General features: G+C 49.5%; 1 protein-coding gene across 1 annotated transcript in view; it reads left to right on the plus strand.

Moving 5' to 3' along the window:
• IGSF21 (immunoglobin superfamily member 21) overlaps positions 1–17,233 on the plus strand; it is a 61,749-nt gene that overhangs the window by 29,728 nt on the left and 14,788 nt on the right. The window contains exons 5-6 of the mRNA XM_058424275.1: positions 372–484; positions 6,159–6,280. Coding sequence (XP_058280258.1) covers positions 372–484; positions 6,159–6,280 — 235 coding nt within the window. The remainder of the gene's footprint in view (positions 1–371; positions 485–6,158; positions 6,281–17,233) is intronic.

Raw genomic sequence — 17,233 nt, forward strand, 5'->3', positions numbered from 1 at the left:
AAACCGCTGGGTGGGGACTGTGCATCCTCTGGGGAAGCTGCTGGACCCATTCCCGTCGGGAATGAGGACTTTGGGAAGTTTTCTGGAAGCACAGAGATGACGGAGCCCGAGGCAAGGCCAGCGGCTCCGCAGGAAGGATGGGAATTCGGTTTGGGAATGGTGTCCGCTGGGATTTTCCCAAATTCAGGACGGATTCCCTTCAATTTATCCCATTTTGGGGAATATCGAGGGTGGCCGAAACCCATCCCTTTTCCGGGCTTTCCCACCACGGATAATCCCTAAAATTCCCTGGAATCAGCCACTTAACCCCCTTTCTCCAAGCTCCCCCGGGGCTCATCCCTCTTTCCCTGCCTCTTTTCCCGCTTTTCCAGGTTATCTGACGGTCAGCATCGAGCCGCTGCCGCCGGTGGTGGTGGGAGACGCCGTCACCCTCAAATGCAACTTCAAAACCGACGGGAAAATGCGGGAGATCGTCTGGTACCGGGTGAGCTCCGGGACCTCGGGAATGGGAACGGGAAGGCGCAGCCTCGGGAAGAGCAGGCGGAGGCCGGATGAGGCCGGGAAAAGCCGGAGGAGCTCCGGCTGATGGGAATATCGATTCCAGGGAGGAGGGAGGGCAGCCGCGGCTGGGAGAGACGTGGGGAGGGTTCGGGATCGGTTTTTTCCAGGTGTTTTTCCGGGTGTTTTGGGTGGATTTAGGGATGGCTCGGGATTGTTTTTTCCAGGTGTTTTTCCGGGTGTTTTGGGTGGATTTAGGGATGGCTCGACTCCGGGTTTGGAAGCGGCAGCTCTGCCGAAGAGCTTGGTGGGTGGGAAATGATGGGGAAAAAGGAGGAATGGGGATAAAAAATCTGGGATATCCGGGGCGTGGGGAGAAGCTTGGGGGGGGGGGCCCTTCGTGTGGAGTTGTTCAAAAATAACTTTCCCTGTTCCCAAAATTCTCTGGGAATTTGGGATGCGGGACAGGAGGGAAGCTCCTGGTTTTATTTGGGAAAGGGGCATTTGGATGTTGATTTTATTTGGGAAAGGAAGGATTTGGAGCCTGGTTTTGTTTGGGAAAGAGGAATTTTGTGGCAAATTTCTTCTGGGAAAGGAAGGAGTTGGATCCTGGTTTTATTTGGGAAAGGAGAGATTTGGATCCTGGTTTTATTTGGGAAAGGGGGCATTTGGAGCCTGGTTTTATTTGGGAAAAGGGGATTTTGTGGCCAGTTTCATCTGGGAAAGGAGGGATTAGGATCCTGGGTTTATTTGGGAAAGGGGCATTTGGATGTTGATTTTATTTGGGAAGGGAAGGATTTGGAGCCTGGTTTTATTTGGGAAAGAGGAATTTTGTGGCAAATTTCTTCTGGGAAAGGAAGGAGTTGGATCCTGGTTTTATTTGGGAATGGAAGAATTTGGATCCTGGTTTTATTTGGGAAAGGGGGGATTTGGAGCCTGGTTTTATTTGGGAAAAGGGAATTTTGTGGCCAGTTTCATCTGGGAAAGGAGGGATTAGGATCCTGGGTTTATTTGGGAAAGGGGATTTTGAAGCCTGGTTTTATTTGGGAAAGGGGAGATTTGGAGCCTGGGTTTATTTGGGAAAGAGGAATTTTGTGGCCAATTTCATCTGGGAAAGGAAGGAGTTGGATCTTGGTTTTATTTGGGAAAGGAAGGATTTGGAGCTTGGTTTTATTTGGGAAAGGGGAATTTGAAGCCTGGTTTCATTTGGAAAAGGGATCTGGATCCTGGTTTTATTTGGGAAAGGAGAGATTTGGAACCTGGCTTTATTTGGGAAAGGAAGGTTTTGGAGCCCGGTTTTATTTGGGAAAGGGGAATTTGAAGCCTGGCTTTATTTGGGAAAGGAAGGATTTGGAGCCTAGAGTTGCCCCTGGATCATCATTCCCAAGCCTTGATCCAGCCTCAGCTTCAGCAATCCTGACCTTTTTCCGGGGAAATTCGGGATAATCTGCCAGCCACAAATTGTTTCATCCAAGAAAACCTGAGGTTTTCCAGGGAAAACTCCTGGAGGAGGCAAAGGGAGGGCGAGTGGCTCCGGTGGCATGAGATGGAGCAGCTGGGAACATTTTTCCTTGGATTTCCCCTGGTATTCCTGCTCCCCGAACAAGGAGCTGCCCTTCCCTGACGCTCTTCCCCATTCCCAGGTTTGCAGACAGGGAAAGGACGGGCGCAAATCCGGCTGCTGGAATGTGCCGTGGGCACGGGAACATTTCCATGGAATCCCAGATGGATTTCCCTGTAATCCATCCTATAATTTAATAGGATGGATCCCTAAGTGCTGGGCTTTTTGGGAATAAAATATTTTGGGGATAAAACCCCAAACCTGCCCCGAACCCGAAATTCCGCCTTGGAATCGGCTTCGTCTTCCCGACTTCTGTAGGGAGGGATTTTGTTTTATTTTTTTTTTTTTCCTGCTGGCTCCGCCATCTCCAGCGGGTTTTTCCTTCCCTTTTCCACTCGGTAATATTGGATTAACCCACTTTTCCCGGGAGCTGGATTTGCATAATCCCCCCCGCGAGGAGGGACGCGGATCCGGGAGCGGCGGCTGCTCCGGAGCGAATGGTGCTCCCAGAAACCTCGGAGGGAAAGGGAAGGGCAAAAATATCCCAGGTTTTATTTTTATCCCCACAAATCCCCCCCTCTTTCTTCCAGGGATTTTTAACCCCTCCTTTCCCCCCGGGAGATTCCCCGCGTTGGGAAGTTGGGTTTTTGGTGGAAAAATCTCAGGATTTGCCAAATTCCTTCCCGATTTGAAGGCTTTTTTTCCGCGTTTTTCTCCCTGTGTTGTCTCACTCCCGGACTTTTGCCGCTTCCCAAAGCTCCAGAGGTGTTGGAGGTGATGGATGGATCCGGGAGGGCCGGGGCGGGGCAGCTGGAGCTGCGGAGTTCCATTGATTTATTCCGCTTGTAAATCATGGGAATGCGGCTCCGGAGAGCTGGATTGGGGTCAGGCCGGGCTCCTCTTTCCCGGGATTTATTGGACAGGGAGCAGAGGGAGCTCCTGGAGGATGAGGGATCTGAGCTGCTCCAGGGGCGGGAACGGGGAGGGAAAGAGGGGAGAGAGCAGGAAAAGTCAGTGGAGGGTCTTTGGTGGGGAATGGAGCTGGGAATAAGCCCTGGGATGGATCCACAACATCTGGGATGGATCCAAAACCCCTGGGATGGATCTGTAACCCCTGGGATGGATCCATAACCCCTGGGATGGATCCATAACCTCTGGGATGGATCCATAACCCCTGGGATGGATCCATAACCTCTGGGATGGATCCGTAACCCCTGGGAAGGATCCAAAACCCCTGGGTAGGATCCATAACCCCTGGGATGGATCCAAAACCCCTGGGACACATCCATAACCCTGGGATGGATCCGTAACCCCAGGGATGGATCCACAACCCCTGGGATACATCCGTAACACTGGGATGGATCTGTAACATTGGGATACATTCACAGCCCCTGGGATGGATCCAAAACCCCTGGGATGGATCCATAACCCCTGGGATGGATCCATAACCCCTGGGATGGATCCATAACCCCTGGGATGGATCCATAACCTCTGGGATGGATCTGTAACCCCTGGGATGGATCCATAACCCCTGGGATGGATCCATAACTCCTGGGTGGGTGATCCCGTTGGGATCTATGTGCTCCAAGGCCCAGGAATCTCCTCCCACGGGTGAAACCCCAGGGAGAATCCGCACTCCGCGCCCAGCCGCCGCAATTCCAGCAATCCCCCTGGATTCCCGGGATGAGGGGCAGACAGGGACAACCCTTTCCTCCCGCTGGGAATCCCCCCAGCCGCTGGTTTTCCTGGGATGAACGACGGGAACGTTTCCAGGAATAAACAGGAAGGCGTTAATTAACAGGAGGCGTTAATTAACACCCAACCATCCCAACACCTCTGGAAGGTGCGACGTTCCCGGGAACAGGCGTGAACTCGGATCTGCACCTGGAGAGCTCCCGAAAAAGCCTTGGCAGGAGGCGGGGGTGGTGGAATCCGCTGGGAACGAGGCCGGGAACGACCCGGAGCTGTTCCTTGCTTCCCGGCGTCTCCGAGTTTGTGCCGGATCCCGGATTCGTGGGGTCGGTGCCGGGATGGGAGCAGGGAAGTTGGCTCCTTTTCCCGGTGGAGCTCAGGAAAAATAACAGGGAAGTGGGAAGGGAAGGAAAATCCTTGGAGACTCCAGTGTGGAGAGGGAAGGGAAGGGAAGGGAAGGGAAGGGAAGGGAAGGGAAGGGAAGGGAAGGGAAGGGAAGGGAAGGGAAGGGAAGGGAAGGGAAGGGAAGGGAAGGGAAGGGAAGGGAAGGGAAGGGAAGGGAAGGGAAGGGAAGGGAAGGGAAGGGAAGCTGGGAATTTGGGAATTGCCAACGGGGTTTGGCAGGTTTGGGGTGTCAGACCAAGGCCGTGCTCCGTTCCATGGATTGGAGTGGGATTCCTGGGATATCCGGGAATGGAAGGAGCCCACGGAGCTCTGCCTCCATTAATTAGAGTTTGGCGCTCAGGGTAATTAACAGGAAGGGAATTAACTCCGTGCTGGAGCTGGGATTGCTGGGAGCAGGGCCTGGAATTGCTCCTGGTAGTGTCCATGGAGTATGGGAATTATTCCTAGTAGAATCTGTGGTTTGGGAATTTCCCCTGGTGGTATCCATTGCACATGGGAATTGTTCCTGGTGGTAGCCAGGATACCATCCAAGATAACGAGTTTTTCCCAGTTGATTCTCCAGGGAATGGGCAGGAAAAACTCCAAATCGAGTTTTCCGGGATGAGGAGTTTTTCCCATTGTCCGTGGTTCTCCAGGGAATGGGCAGGAAAAACCTAAATCCAGAGTTTTCCAGGATGAGGAGTTTGTCATGGTTGATTCTCCAGGGAATGAGCAGGAAAAAGTGAAACCAGGAGTTTTCCAGGATAGCGAGTTTTTCCCAGTTGATTCTCCAGGGAATGGGCTGGAATAAACCTAAACCAGGAATTTTCCAGGATAATGAGTTTTTTCCAGTTGATTCTCCATGGAATGAGCAGGAAAAACCCAAAATCTGGAATTTTCCAGGATGAGGAGGTTTTCCCACTGGTTGTGATTTCCCAGGGAATGGGCAGGGTAACCCTAAATCCGGAATTTTCCCGGATAGCGAGTCCTTCCTGCTGGCTCTGGCGTGGACGCTGCAGCACCCCCCAAACCCTCCAGGGAATTTTCACTCTCTCCAGAGCAAATTCCATTTGCTTGGAGAAATCCGGGAATCCATCGATCCTGGATCCATGGAGCCTGGATCAGATCCCAATTCCGGCGCTTTCCAGCCGCTCCCATCGTCCCGCATCCTTCAATTCCCGATGACTTTGGATCCTTTGGGCATCCTGGCGGGAGGCCCGGGAGATTTTAATGGATTTTGGGAACAGCAAATGTTCATTTTAATGGATTTTGGGATTCGTTCGGGTCACTGTGGAAAGGAGGGCGGCAGGCGGGAGCTGCCTCTGGAGTTTTGTCGGGAATGGGATTTTTCCTGGGATTTATGAATAATGCAGGAAGCAGCGCCCTGGGATGTTTTCCTGCGCCCCTTTTCCCAAAATTCCTGGATGTGGGGGCATCTGTTGGAACAGGAACCATGGAATGTTGCCCAGTTATCCTCCTTTTTTGATTCCCAACAGGAAGCAAATTCCTGTGGAGCTTCTTTCCCCCAAAAAAATTCCTCCCGGGCATGGACAAAAAGCTGGAATTAGGGCTGATCCCTGGAGAGAGGAAATTCCCGCTGGGCCCTTTCCCAGAGCCGTTAATTCCCTGGAATTCCCTCAGGGAAGTGGAGCTCTTCCCACTGCTCCCGATCCCCAGGGAATGCGAGGATTCCCGGAGGGTGATTCCAGCCGTGATTCCAGGGGCATTTTCCCACTAAGTATTTAATTGCACTGCGTAAAACAGGAAAATAAATGCATTTACAATATTTAATGGAGAATAAAATTCCAACAAATTTATCCACATTTAAATGAGCATCAAAATATATTTTAAAAAAAATCGCAATAAAACACAAATAAAACCCAAATAAACGCATTCAAATCCAAACGAATCCGTTCGGCTCTAAATCCATTCATTCCGATTCCCGGCATGAAAACCCTTGGGAATATCCATAAAAACGGGCCCGAAATTCCCAGATTCGGGACACGGGGACGTTTTCCCGCAGGTCACTGACGGCGGCACCATCAAGCAGAAGATCTTCACCTTCGATGCCATGTTTTCCACCAACTTTTCCCAGATGGAAAACTACCGGAAGCGGGAAGACCTCGTTTACCAATCCACCGTGCGGTGAGTCCTTTTTCCCTGTTTCGGCAAAATTTTTTGGGGGGAATTTTTTATCCAGTGGTTTTTTTTTTATCCCATGATTTTTTGGGCCCCACTGAAAGGGGTGTTCCCGGTTTTCCGGGGGGAAAAATGGGGATTTTTTTTAGAGGTGGGAATGGGCAGGGAAATCGGAATTCTTGGGAAAATCAGGACCAAAAAAAAAATACACCCAGATCCGTATTTATTTATGGAACAGGCACGGGAGCGTCTCCTTGCTTTTATTCCTGGTGGGAATCACTCCCAGAATTCCAGGTTTGTTCCTGATTCCACACCTGCCCCATTCCCGCTGCTCTAAAACTGACGCCGGAGCCCAAAAAAAAAAAAAAAGGGACAAAATTTTCCCAAAATTTTCCTTCTTCCCCGGTTTCTTTCCGGCCTCATTTCTTTTGGAAAGTGGGAATTTCCTACGGGATTTTTTTTTTTCCCGGATCGTTTTTCCCGGCATTGGGGGGAGAATTAAGAAAAAATTGAGGATACGGTGGGGGAAAATCGGGATTTCCTCTGGTGGCGGGATGTTTTCCACCTGGAAATATCGGGAATGATTTGGAAAGGGATGGAGAGGCGGGAATTGGGGAATTCTTCCCGGGAATTGGGGATTGGGGATGTTTTCCACCTGGAAATATCCAGAATGATTTGGAAAGGGATGGAGAGGAGGGAATTGGGGAATTCATCCCGGGAATTGGGGATTGGGGATGTTTTCCACCTGGAAACATCCGGAATGATTTGGAAAGGGATGGGCGGGTGGGAATTGGGGAATTCTTCCTGGGAATTGGGGATTGGGGATTGGGGATGTTTTCCACCTGGAAACATCCAGAATGATTTGGAAAGGGATGGAGAGGTGGGAATTGGGGAATTCTTCCCGGGTCCTTTGGGAATCGGGGATGTTTTCCACCTGGAAATATCCGGAATGATTTGGAAAGGGATGGAGAGGCAGGAATGGGGGAATTCTTCCCGGGAATTGGGGATTGGGGATGTTTTCCACCTGGAAATATCGGGAATGATTTGGAAAGGGATGGGCGGGCGGGAATTGGGGGAATTCTTCCCGGGTCCTTTAGGAATCAGGGATGTTTTCCACCTGGAAATATCGGGAATGATTTGGAAAGGGATGGAGAGGCGGGAATGGGGGAATTCTTCCCGGGAATTGGGGATTGGGGATGTTTTCCACCTGGAAACATCCGGAATGATTTGGAAAGGGATGGGTGGGCGGGAATGGGGGAATTCCTCCTGGGAATTGGGGAATTCTTCCTGGGAATTGGGGATTGGGGATTGGGGATGTTTTCCACCTGGAAATATCCGGAATGATTTGGAAAGGGATGGAAAGGCGGGAATGGGGGAATTCTTCCTGGGAATTGGGGATTGGGGATGTTTTCCACCTGGAAATATCCGGAATGATTTGGAAAGGGATGGAGAGGTGGGAATTGGGGGAATTCTTCCCGGGTCCTTTGGGAATCGGGGATGTTTTCCACCTGGAAACATCCGGAATGATTTGGAAAGGGATGGGTGGGCGGGAATGGGGGAATTCTTCCCGGGAATTGGGAACTGGGGATGTTTTCCACCTGGAAACATCCGGAATGATTTGGAAAGGGATGGGCGGGCGGGAATGGGGGAATTCTTCCCGGGAACTGGGGATTTTTCGGGAGCGTCCTGCCGCGTTTGGAGCTGGTTTGGAGTTATCCGAAGGAAAAGCGCCTGGGAATGAAGGAGGAGTTGGAGTAGGGAATATTATGGGATGGAGCAGGGGGATCCTCAGGCCCTGCTCGGGAGAGGCTCGGGAGAAGTTTGGGATGCTCAGGGGTTACTCAGGGATTACTCAGGGATTGCCCTGGAGATGGCTGGGGTCACTCAGGGGTCACTCAGAGGTCACTCAGAGGTCACTCAGGGGTCACTCAGGGTCACTCAGGGTCACTCAGGGGTCACTCAGAGGTCACTCAGGGGTTACTCAGGGATTACTCAGGGATTGCCCTGGAGATGGCTGGGGTCACTCAGGGGTCACTCAGAGGTCACTCAGGGGTCACTCAGGGGTCACTCAGAGGTCACTCAGGGGTCACTCAGGGGTTACTCAGGGGTCACTCAGGGGTTACTCAAGGGTAACTAAGGGGTTACTCAGAGGTCATTAAGGGGTGACTCAGGGTTCACTCAGAGGTCATTAAGGGGTCACTCAGAGGTCATTAAGGGGTTACTCAGGGGTCACTCAGGAGTTACTCAGAGGTCAGTCAGGGGTTATTCAGGGTTTACTCAAGTATTACTCAGGGGTTACTCAGGGGTCAATCAGGGGTCACTCAGAGGTCATTAAGGGGTCACTCAGGGGTTAATCAGGGGTCACTCAGAGGTCATTAAGGGGTCACTCAGGGGTTACTCAGAGTTCATTAAGGGGTCACTCAAGGGTCACTCAGGTCACTCAGAGGTCACTCAGGGCTCACTCAGGGGTCACTCAGGGGTTACTCTGGGGTCACTAAGGGGTTACTCAGAGGTCATTAAAGGGTCACTCAGGGGTCACTCAGGGATTACTCTGAGGATACTCAGGGGATGTTCAAGAGCAGCTTGGGATGCTCACATGGATGTTCAGGTGGATCAGGAATTACTCCAGAGTTACTCCATGGGGTCAGAGGATGCTCGGGATACTCGAGGGTTACTCACAGGGTGCTCAGGGGGTGTTCTGGAGTTACTCCAAGAGTGCACAGGAGATGCTCCAGGGATGCTCCAGGGATGCTCCAGGGATTCTGGAGATGCTCGGGAGATGCTCCAGGGATGCTCCAGGGATGCTCCGGAGTTGCTCCATCGCTGTGTTTGGTTTCCCTGGATCCTCCGAGCTGCTCCCAGGATGTTGAACCAATTCCCAACACGACCGGCTCCTGTCTGGAGGAATTCCACATTCCCAACTGGAGAAGGTTTTGGGCAGCTCCAGGCAGGAATTTCACATTCCAGACTCCAGGTTTTGGCAGCTCCAGGCAGGAATTTCACATTCCCAACTGGAGAAGGTTTTGGGCAGCTCCAGGCAGGAATTCCACATTCCCAAATCCGGGGTCGCCTTTCCAGCAGTAAATCCCAGTGCTCTCCAGGGGATTTGGCCATGGCTTGGCTCCAGCCGGGAGCAACAGGAAAATCAGGGAATTAAACTGGATTAAAACATTCCCTGTGCCCATGGAAGGAAATCACGGGGTGTGGAATCAAACATTCCCTGTGCATGGAATGAGGGATCGGGAATATCCCTGGAGCAGGAGAACAAGGAATCAAACATTCCCTGTACATGGAATGAGGGATCAGGAATATCCCTGGAGAATAAGAACAAGGAATCAAACATTCCCTGTGCATGGAATGAGGGATCGGGAATATCCCTGGAGAATAAGAACAAGGAATCAAACATTCCCTATACATGGAATGAGGGATCGGGAATATCCCTGGAGCAGGAGAACAAGGAATCAAACATTTCCTGTGCATGGAATGAGGGATCGGGAATATCCCTGGATAAGGAGAACAAGGAATCAAACATTCCCTGTACATGGAATGAGGGATCGGGAATATCCCTGGAGCAGGAGAACAAGGAATCAAACATTCCCTGTGCATGGAATGAGGGATCGGGAATATCCCTGGAGAATAAGAACAAGGAATCAAACATTCCCTGTGCATGGAATGAGGGATCGGGAATATCCCTGGATAAGGAGAACAAGGAATCAAACATTCCCTGTACATGGAATGAGGGATCAGGAATATCCCTGGAGCAGGAAAACAAGGAATCAAACATTCCCTGTGCATGGAACGAGGGATCAGGAATATCCTTGGAGCAGGAGAACAAGGAATCAAACATTCCCTGTGCACGGAATGAGGGATCGGGAATATCCCTGGATAAGGAGAACAAGGAATCAAACATTCCCTGTGCATGGAATGAGGGATCGGGAATATCCCTGGAGCAGGAGAACAAGGAATCAAACATTCCCTGTGCATGGAATGAGGGATCAGGAATATCCCTGGAGAATAAGAACAAGGAATCAAAACATTCCCTGTGCATGGAATGAGGGATCGGGAATATCCCTGGAGAATAAGAACAAGGAATCAAACATTCCCTGTACATGGAATGAGGGATCGGGAATATCCCTGGAGAATAAGAACAAGGAATCAAAACATTCCCTGTGCATGGAATGAGGGATCGGGAATATCCCTGGATAAGGAAAACAAGGAATCAAACATTCCCTGTGCATGGAATGAGGGATCAGGAATATCCTTGGAGCAGGAGAACAAGGAATCAAACATTCCCTGTACATGGAATGAGGGATCGGGAATATCCCTGGAGCAGGAGAACAAGGAATCAAACATTCCCTGTACATGGAATGAGGGATCGGGAATATCCCTGGGGCAGGAACAAGGAATCAAACATTCCCTGTGCATGGAATGAGGGATCGGGAATATCCCTGGAGAATAAGAACAAGGAATCAAAACATTCCCTGTACATGGAATGAGGGATCGGGAATATCCCCGGATAAGGAGAACAAGGAATCAAACATTCCCTGTGCATGGAATGAGGGATCAGGAATATCCCTGGAGAATAAGAACAAGGAATCAAACATTCCCTGTGCATGGAATGAGGGATCGGGAATATCCTTGGATAAGGAGAACAAGGAATCAAAACATTCCTTGTGCATGGAATGAGGGATCGGGAATATCCCTGGAGCAGGAGAACAAGGAATCAAACATTCCCTGTACATGGAATGAGGGATCGGGAATATCCTTGGATAAGGAGAACAAGGAATCAAACATTCCCTGTACATGGAATGAGGGATCAGGAATATCCCTGGATAAGGAGAACAAGGAATCAAACATTCCCTGTACATGGAATGAGGGATCAGGAATATCCTTGGATAAGGAGAACAAGGAATCAAACATTTCTTGTGCATGGAATGAGGGATCGGGAATATCCCTGGAGAATAAGAACAAGGAATCAAACATTCCCTGTACATGGAATGAGGGATCGGGAATATCCCTGGATAAGGAGAACAAGGAATCAAAACATTCCCTGTGCATGGAATGAGGGATCGGGAATATCCCTGGGGCAGGAACAAGGAATCAAACATTCCCTGTGCATGGAATGAGGGATCAGGAATATCCCTGGATAAGGAGAACAAGGAATCAAACATTCCCTGTACATGGAATGAGGGATCGGGAATATCCCTGGATAAGGAGAACAAGGAATCAAACATTCCCTGTGCATGGAACGAGGGATCAGGAATATCCTTGGAGCAGGAGAACAAGGAATCAAACATTCCCTGTACATGGAATGAGGGATCGGGAATATCCCTGGAGAATAAGAACAAGGAATCAAACATTCCCTGTACATGGAATGAGGGATCGGGAATATCCCTGGAGCAGGAGAACAAGGAATCAAACATTCCCTGTGCATGGAATGAGGGATCAGGAATATCCCTGGATAAGGAGAACAAGGAATCAAACATTCCCTGTGCATGGAATGAGGGATCGGGAATATCCCTGGGGCAGGAACAAGGAATCAAACATTCCCTGTGCATGGAATGAGGGATCAGGAATATCCCTGGAGAATAAGAACAAGGAATCAAACATTCCCTGTGCATGGAATGAGGGATCGGGAATATCCCTGGAGAATAAGAACAAGGAATCAAACATTCCCTGTACATGGAATGAGGGATCGGGAATATCCCTGGAGAATAAGAACAAGGAATCAAAACATTCCCTGTGCATGGAATGAGGGATCGGGAATATCCCTGGAGAATAAGAACAAGGAATCAAACATTCCCTGTGCATGGAATGAGGGATCGGGAATATCCCTGGATAAGGAGAACAAGGAATCAAACATTCCCTGTGCATGGAATGAGGGATCGGGAATATCCTTGGATAAGGAGAACAAGGAATCAAACATTCCCTGTACATGGAATGAGGGATCAGGAATATCCTTGGATAAGGAGAACAAGGAATCAAACATTCCCTGTACATGGAATGAGGGATCGGGAATATCCCTGGAGCAGGAGAACAAGGAATCAAACATTCCCTGTACATGGAATGAGGGATCAGGAATATCCCTGGATAAGGAGAACAAGGACTCAAACATTCCCTGTGCATGGAATGAGGGATCAGGAATATCCCTGGAGCAGGAGAACAAGGAATCAAACATTCCCTGTACATGGAATGAGGGATCGGGAATATCCCTGGAGAATAAGAACAAGGAATCAAACATTTCCTGTGCATGGAATGAGGGATCGGGAATATCCCTGGAGAATAAGAACAAGGAATCAAACATTTCCTGTGCATGGAATGAGGGATCGGGAATATCCCTGGAGCAGGAGAACAAGGAATCAAACATTCCCTGTACATGGAATGAGGGATCGGGAATATCCCTGGAGCAGGAGAACAAGGAATCAAACATTCCCTGTACATGGAATGAGGGATCAGGAATATCCCTGGATAAGGAGAACAAGGACTCAAACATTCCCTGTGCATGGAATGAGGGATCAGGAATATCCCTGGAGAATAAGAACAAGGAATCAAACATTTCCTGTGCATGGAATGAGGGATCGGGAATATCCCTGGAGAATAAGAACAAGGAATCAAACATTTCCTGTGCATGGAATGAGGGATCGGGAATATCCCTGTTTAAGGAGAACAAGGAATCAAACATTCCCTGTGCATGGAATGAGGGATCGGGAATATCCCTGGAGGATAAGAACAAGGAATCAAACATTCCCTGTGCATGGAATGAGGGATCAGGAATATCCTTGGATAAGGAGAACAAGGAATCAAAACATTCCCTGTACATGGAATGAGGGATCGGGAATATCCCTGGAGAATAAGAACAAGGAATCAAACATTCCCTGTGCATGGAATGAGGGATCAGGAATATCCTTGGATAAGGAGAACAAGGAATCAAACATTCCCTGTACATGGAATGAGGGATCGGGAATATCCCTGGATAAGGAGAACAAGGAATCAAACATTCCCTGTGCATGGAATGAGGGATCGGGAATATCCCTGGATAAGGAGAACAAGGAATCAAAACATTCCCTGTGCATGGAATGAGGGATCGGGAATATCCCTGGAGCAGGAGAACAAGGAATCAAACATTCCCTGTGCATGGAATGAGGGATCGGGAATATCCCTGGAGAATAAGAACAAGGAATCAAACATTCCCTATGCATGGAATGAGGGATCAGGAATATCCCTGGAGAATAAGAACAAGGAATCAAACATTCCCTGTACATGGAATGAGGGATCAGGAATATCCCTGGAGCAGGAGAACAAGGAATCAAACATTCCCTGTACATGGAATGAGGGATCGGGAATGTCCCTGGAGCAGGAAAACAAGGAATCAAACATTCCCTGTGCATGGAATGAGGGATCGGGAATATCCCTGGATAAGGAGAACAAGGAATCAAACATTCCCTGTGCATGGAATGAGGGATCGGGAATATCCCTGGAGAATAAGAACAAGGAATCAAACATTCCCTGTACATGGAATGAGGGATCGGGAATATCCTTGGATAAGGAGAACAAGGAATCAAACATTTCCTGTGCATGGAATGAGGGATCGGGAATATCCCTGGAGCAGGAGAACAAGGAATCAAACATTCCCTGTGCATGGAATGAGGGATCGGGAATATCCCTGGAGCAGGAGAACAAGGAATCAAACATTCCCTGTACATGGAATGAGGGATCGGGAATATCCCTGGAGCAGGAACAAGGAATCAAACATTTCCTGTGCATGGAATGAGGGATCGGGAATATCCCTGGATAAGGAGAACAAGGAATCAAACATTCCCTGTGCATGGAATGAGGGATCGGGAATATCCCTGGATAAGGAGAACAAGGAATCAAACATTCCCTGTACATGGAATGAGGGATCGGGAATATCCCTGGATAAGGAGAACAAGGAATCAAACATTCCCTGTGCATGGAATGAGGGATCGGGAATATCCCTGGATAAGGAGAACAAGGAATCAAACATTCCCTGTACATGGAATGAGGGATCGGGAATATCCCTGGATAAGGAAAACAAGGAATCAAACATTCCCTGTACATGGAATGAGGGATCAGGAATATCCTTGGATAAGGAAAACAAGGAATCAAACATTCCCTGTGCATGGAATGAGGGATCGGGAATATCCCTGGAGCAGGAGAACAAGGAATCAAACATTCCCTGTACATGGAATGAGGGATCAGGAATATCCCTGGGGCAGGAACAAGGAATCAAACATTCCCTGTGCATGGAATGAGGGATCGGGAATATCCCTGGAGAATAAGAACAAGGAATCAAACATTCCCTGTGCATGGAATGAGGGATCGGGAATATCCCTGGAGCAGGAGAACAAGGAATCAAACATTCCCTGTGCATGGAATGAGGGATCAGGAATATCCCTGGAGCAGGAGAACAAGGAATCAAACATTCCCTGTGCATGGAATGAGGGATCAGGAATATCCCTGGAGCAGGAGAACAAGGAATCAAACATTCCCTGTGCATCGAACAGGAGCAGGAGAACAAGGATTCAGCCATTCCCTGCCCATGGAATATTTTCCGGAGCCTGTCGGGAAAAGCTGCCGCATTTCTCGGCTCCGCTCTCCCAGTTTTCCGCCCTTTCTCCGTGCATTGTAGAACCAATGGAATTTGGGAGCAGAAAATTCCCCGGGCCCGGCACCAGGCTCTGGAAAGCCTTGGGAATGGCCGGGAAATCGGGCGTGGAGCCGGGAGATGTTGACGGAAAAGGGTTTTCCATGGCCTTTGTTTTCCAGGGAAAACAGGCACCGGCCTGGCAAGGAGATCATTCCAGAGGCAGTTTTCCCAGGTTTTTTTGGGAAGGTCCCGGCTGATTTTGGGCTGTCCAAAAATTGGGTCAATCCCAGGAAAGGTTTGGGGATGGACGAAGCGTTTCCCAATCCACGTTTTTGGACGTGCTTGTTCTCCCTTTATTTTTCCTTCTGTTTGTTCTCTCCTTTTTTCGGGAATCTTTGCCATGGTTCTGGCACAGCTGGAGCCGTCCCAAGGAGCTTCATCCCTGGAGGAGCCGGCCTTATCAGCGTTATCCCAGGCCTTATCAGCGTTATCCCAGGCCTTATCAGAGTTATTCCAGTTCTTATCAGCATTATCCCAGTCCTTATCAGCGTTATCCCAGTCCTTATCAGCGTTATCCCAGGCCTTATCAGTGTTATCCCAGTCCTTATCAACATTATCCACACCCTTATCAGCGTTATCCCGGTCCTTATCAGCGTTATCCCGGTCCTTATCAGCGTTATCCCAGTCCTTATCAGCATTATCCCAGTCCTTATCAGCGTTATCCCAGTCCTTATCAGCGTTATCCCAGTCCTTGGTCCTTATCAGCATTATCCCAGTCCTTATCAGCATTATCCCAGTCCTTATCAGTGTTATCCCAGTCCTTATCAGCATTATCCCAGTCCTTATCAGCGTTATCCCAGTCCTTATCAGCGTTATCCCAGTCCTTATCAGTGTTATCCCAGTTCTTATCAGTGTTATCCCAGTCCTTATCAGCGTTATCCCATTCCTTGGTCCTTATCAGCGTTATCCCAGTCCTTATCAGAGTTATCCCAGTCCTTATCAGCGTTATCCCAGTTCTTATCAGCGTTATCCCAGTTCTTGGTCCTTATCAGCATTATCCCAGTCCTTATCAGGGTTATTCCAGTCCTTATCAGCATCATCCAGGCCCTTATCAGCGTTATCCCAGTCCTTGGTCCTTACCAGCATTATCCCAGTCCTTATCAGCGTTATCCCAGTCCTTATCAGTGTTATCCCAGTCCTTGGTTCTTATCAGTGTTATCCCAGTCCTTGGTTCTTATCAGAGTTATCCCAGCCCTTATCAACGTTATCCCAGTCCTTGGTCTTTATCAGCGTTATCCCAGTCCTTATCATTGTTATCCAGTCCTTATCAGCGTTATCCCAGTCCTTATCAGCGTTATCCCAGTCCTTATCAGCGTTATCCCAGTCCTTATCAGTGTTATCCCAGTCCTTATCAGTGTCATCCCAGGCGGAACCATCCCAGGGAACGTTTTCCTGGGAGCAGCCGGCCACAGCTGCTCTTTCCCATTCCTTATCAGCGTTTTCCTGCTCCTTATCAGCGTTATCCCGAGCAAAACCTTTCCAGGGAGTGTTACCCAGGAAGAGCCAGTCTTATCAGCATTTTCCCAGCCTTATCAGTGTTTTCCCAGCCTTATCAGCATTTTCCAGGCCTTATCATAATTTTCCCAGCCTTATCCGCATTTTCCAGGCCTTATCCGCGTTTTCCCGGCTTTATCAGTGTTTTCCCAGCCTTATCCGCGTTTTCCAGGTTTTATCAATCAGCCGGATCCAAGGGCTGCCAGCGCCGCCTCTTCCCATCCGGCTCTGAGCAAATCTTGGAGAGATCCGATCTCTCCAATCCCGGATTCTTTTCCTTTCCCTTGATAAAAATCCCACCCTCGTCGTACAGCGCCGCTTTAGGAATTCCCAAATCCCGTTTTTCCCGCATTCCCAGCTCAGGACGCACCAGGGAGCATTTGGCTTTCCGGTGCCGGTTGTTCCCTGCCTCCCGTCCTTGGGAATGCCAAACCGGCCCCAAAATCCGCGTGCAAATCCCAAGGAATCCTTCCAGAAGGGATGGAGCGGGATCTGAGCCTTTCCCGAGCGCTGCTAACGGGACATTCCCGATTCCCACGTGGATAATCGGAGCCTGGAACAGTCGGCGGGGGCTCGGTTGGAAGTGTTGTATCCATGGAAAACAGGGAATGCTCGCTTCCAGGGGAATCCTTGGGCTTGGAGAAGGGAAAAGAGGAGCTGGAATCCCACTGGAAGGGAAAATCCCTCTCCAGCGGGATTTTTCACCTGGGTGATCCATGAGGGAATCGCTCCCATCCACATGTGATGGATGAGGATGATGGATGTCCTGGAAAGCGGGAATTCTGCCAGCCAGAAGG

The sequence above is a fragment of the Hirundo rustica genome (genome assembly GCF_015227805.2).
Source record: "Hirundo rustica isolate bHirRus1 chromosome 22 unlocalized genomic scaffold, bHirRus1.pri.v3 SUPER_22_unloc_1, whole genome shotgun sequence".
NCBI classification, from domain to species: Eukaryota; Metazoa; Chordata; class Aves; order Passeriformes; family Hirundinidae; genus Hirundo; species Hirundo rustica.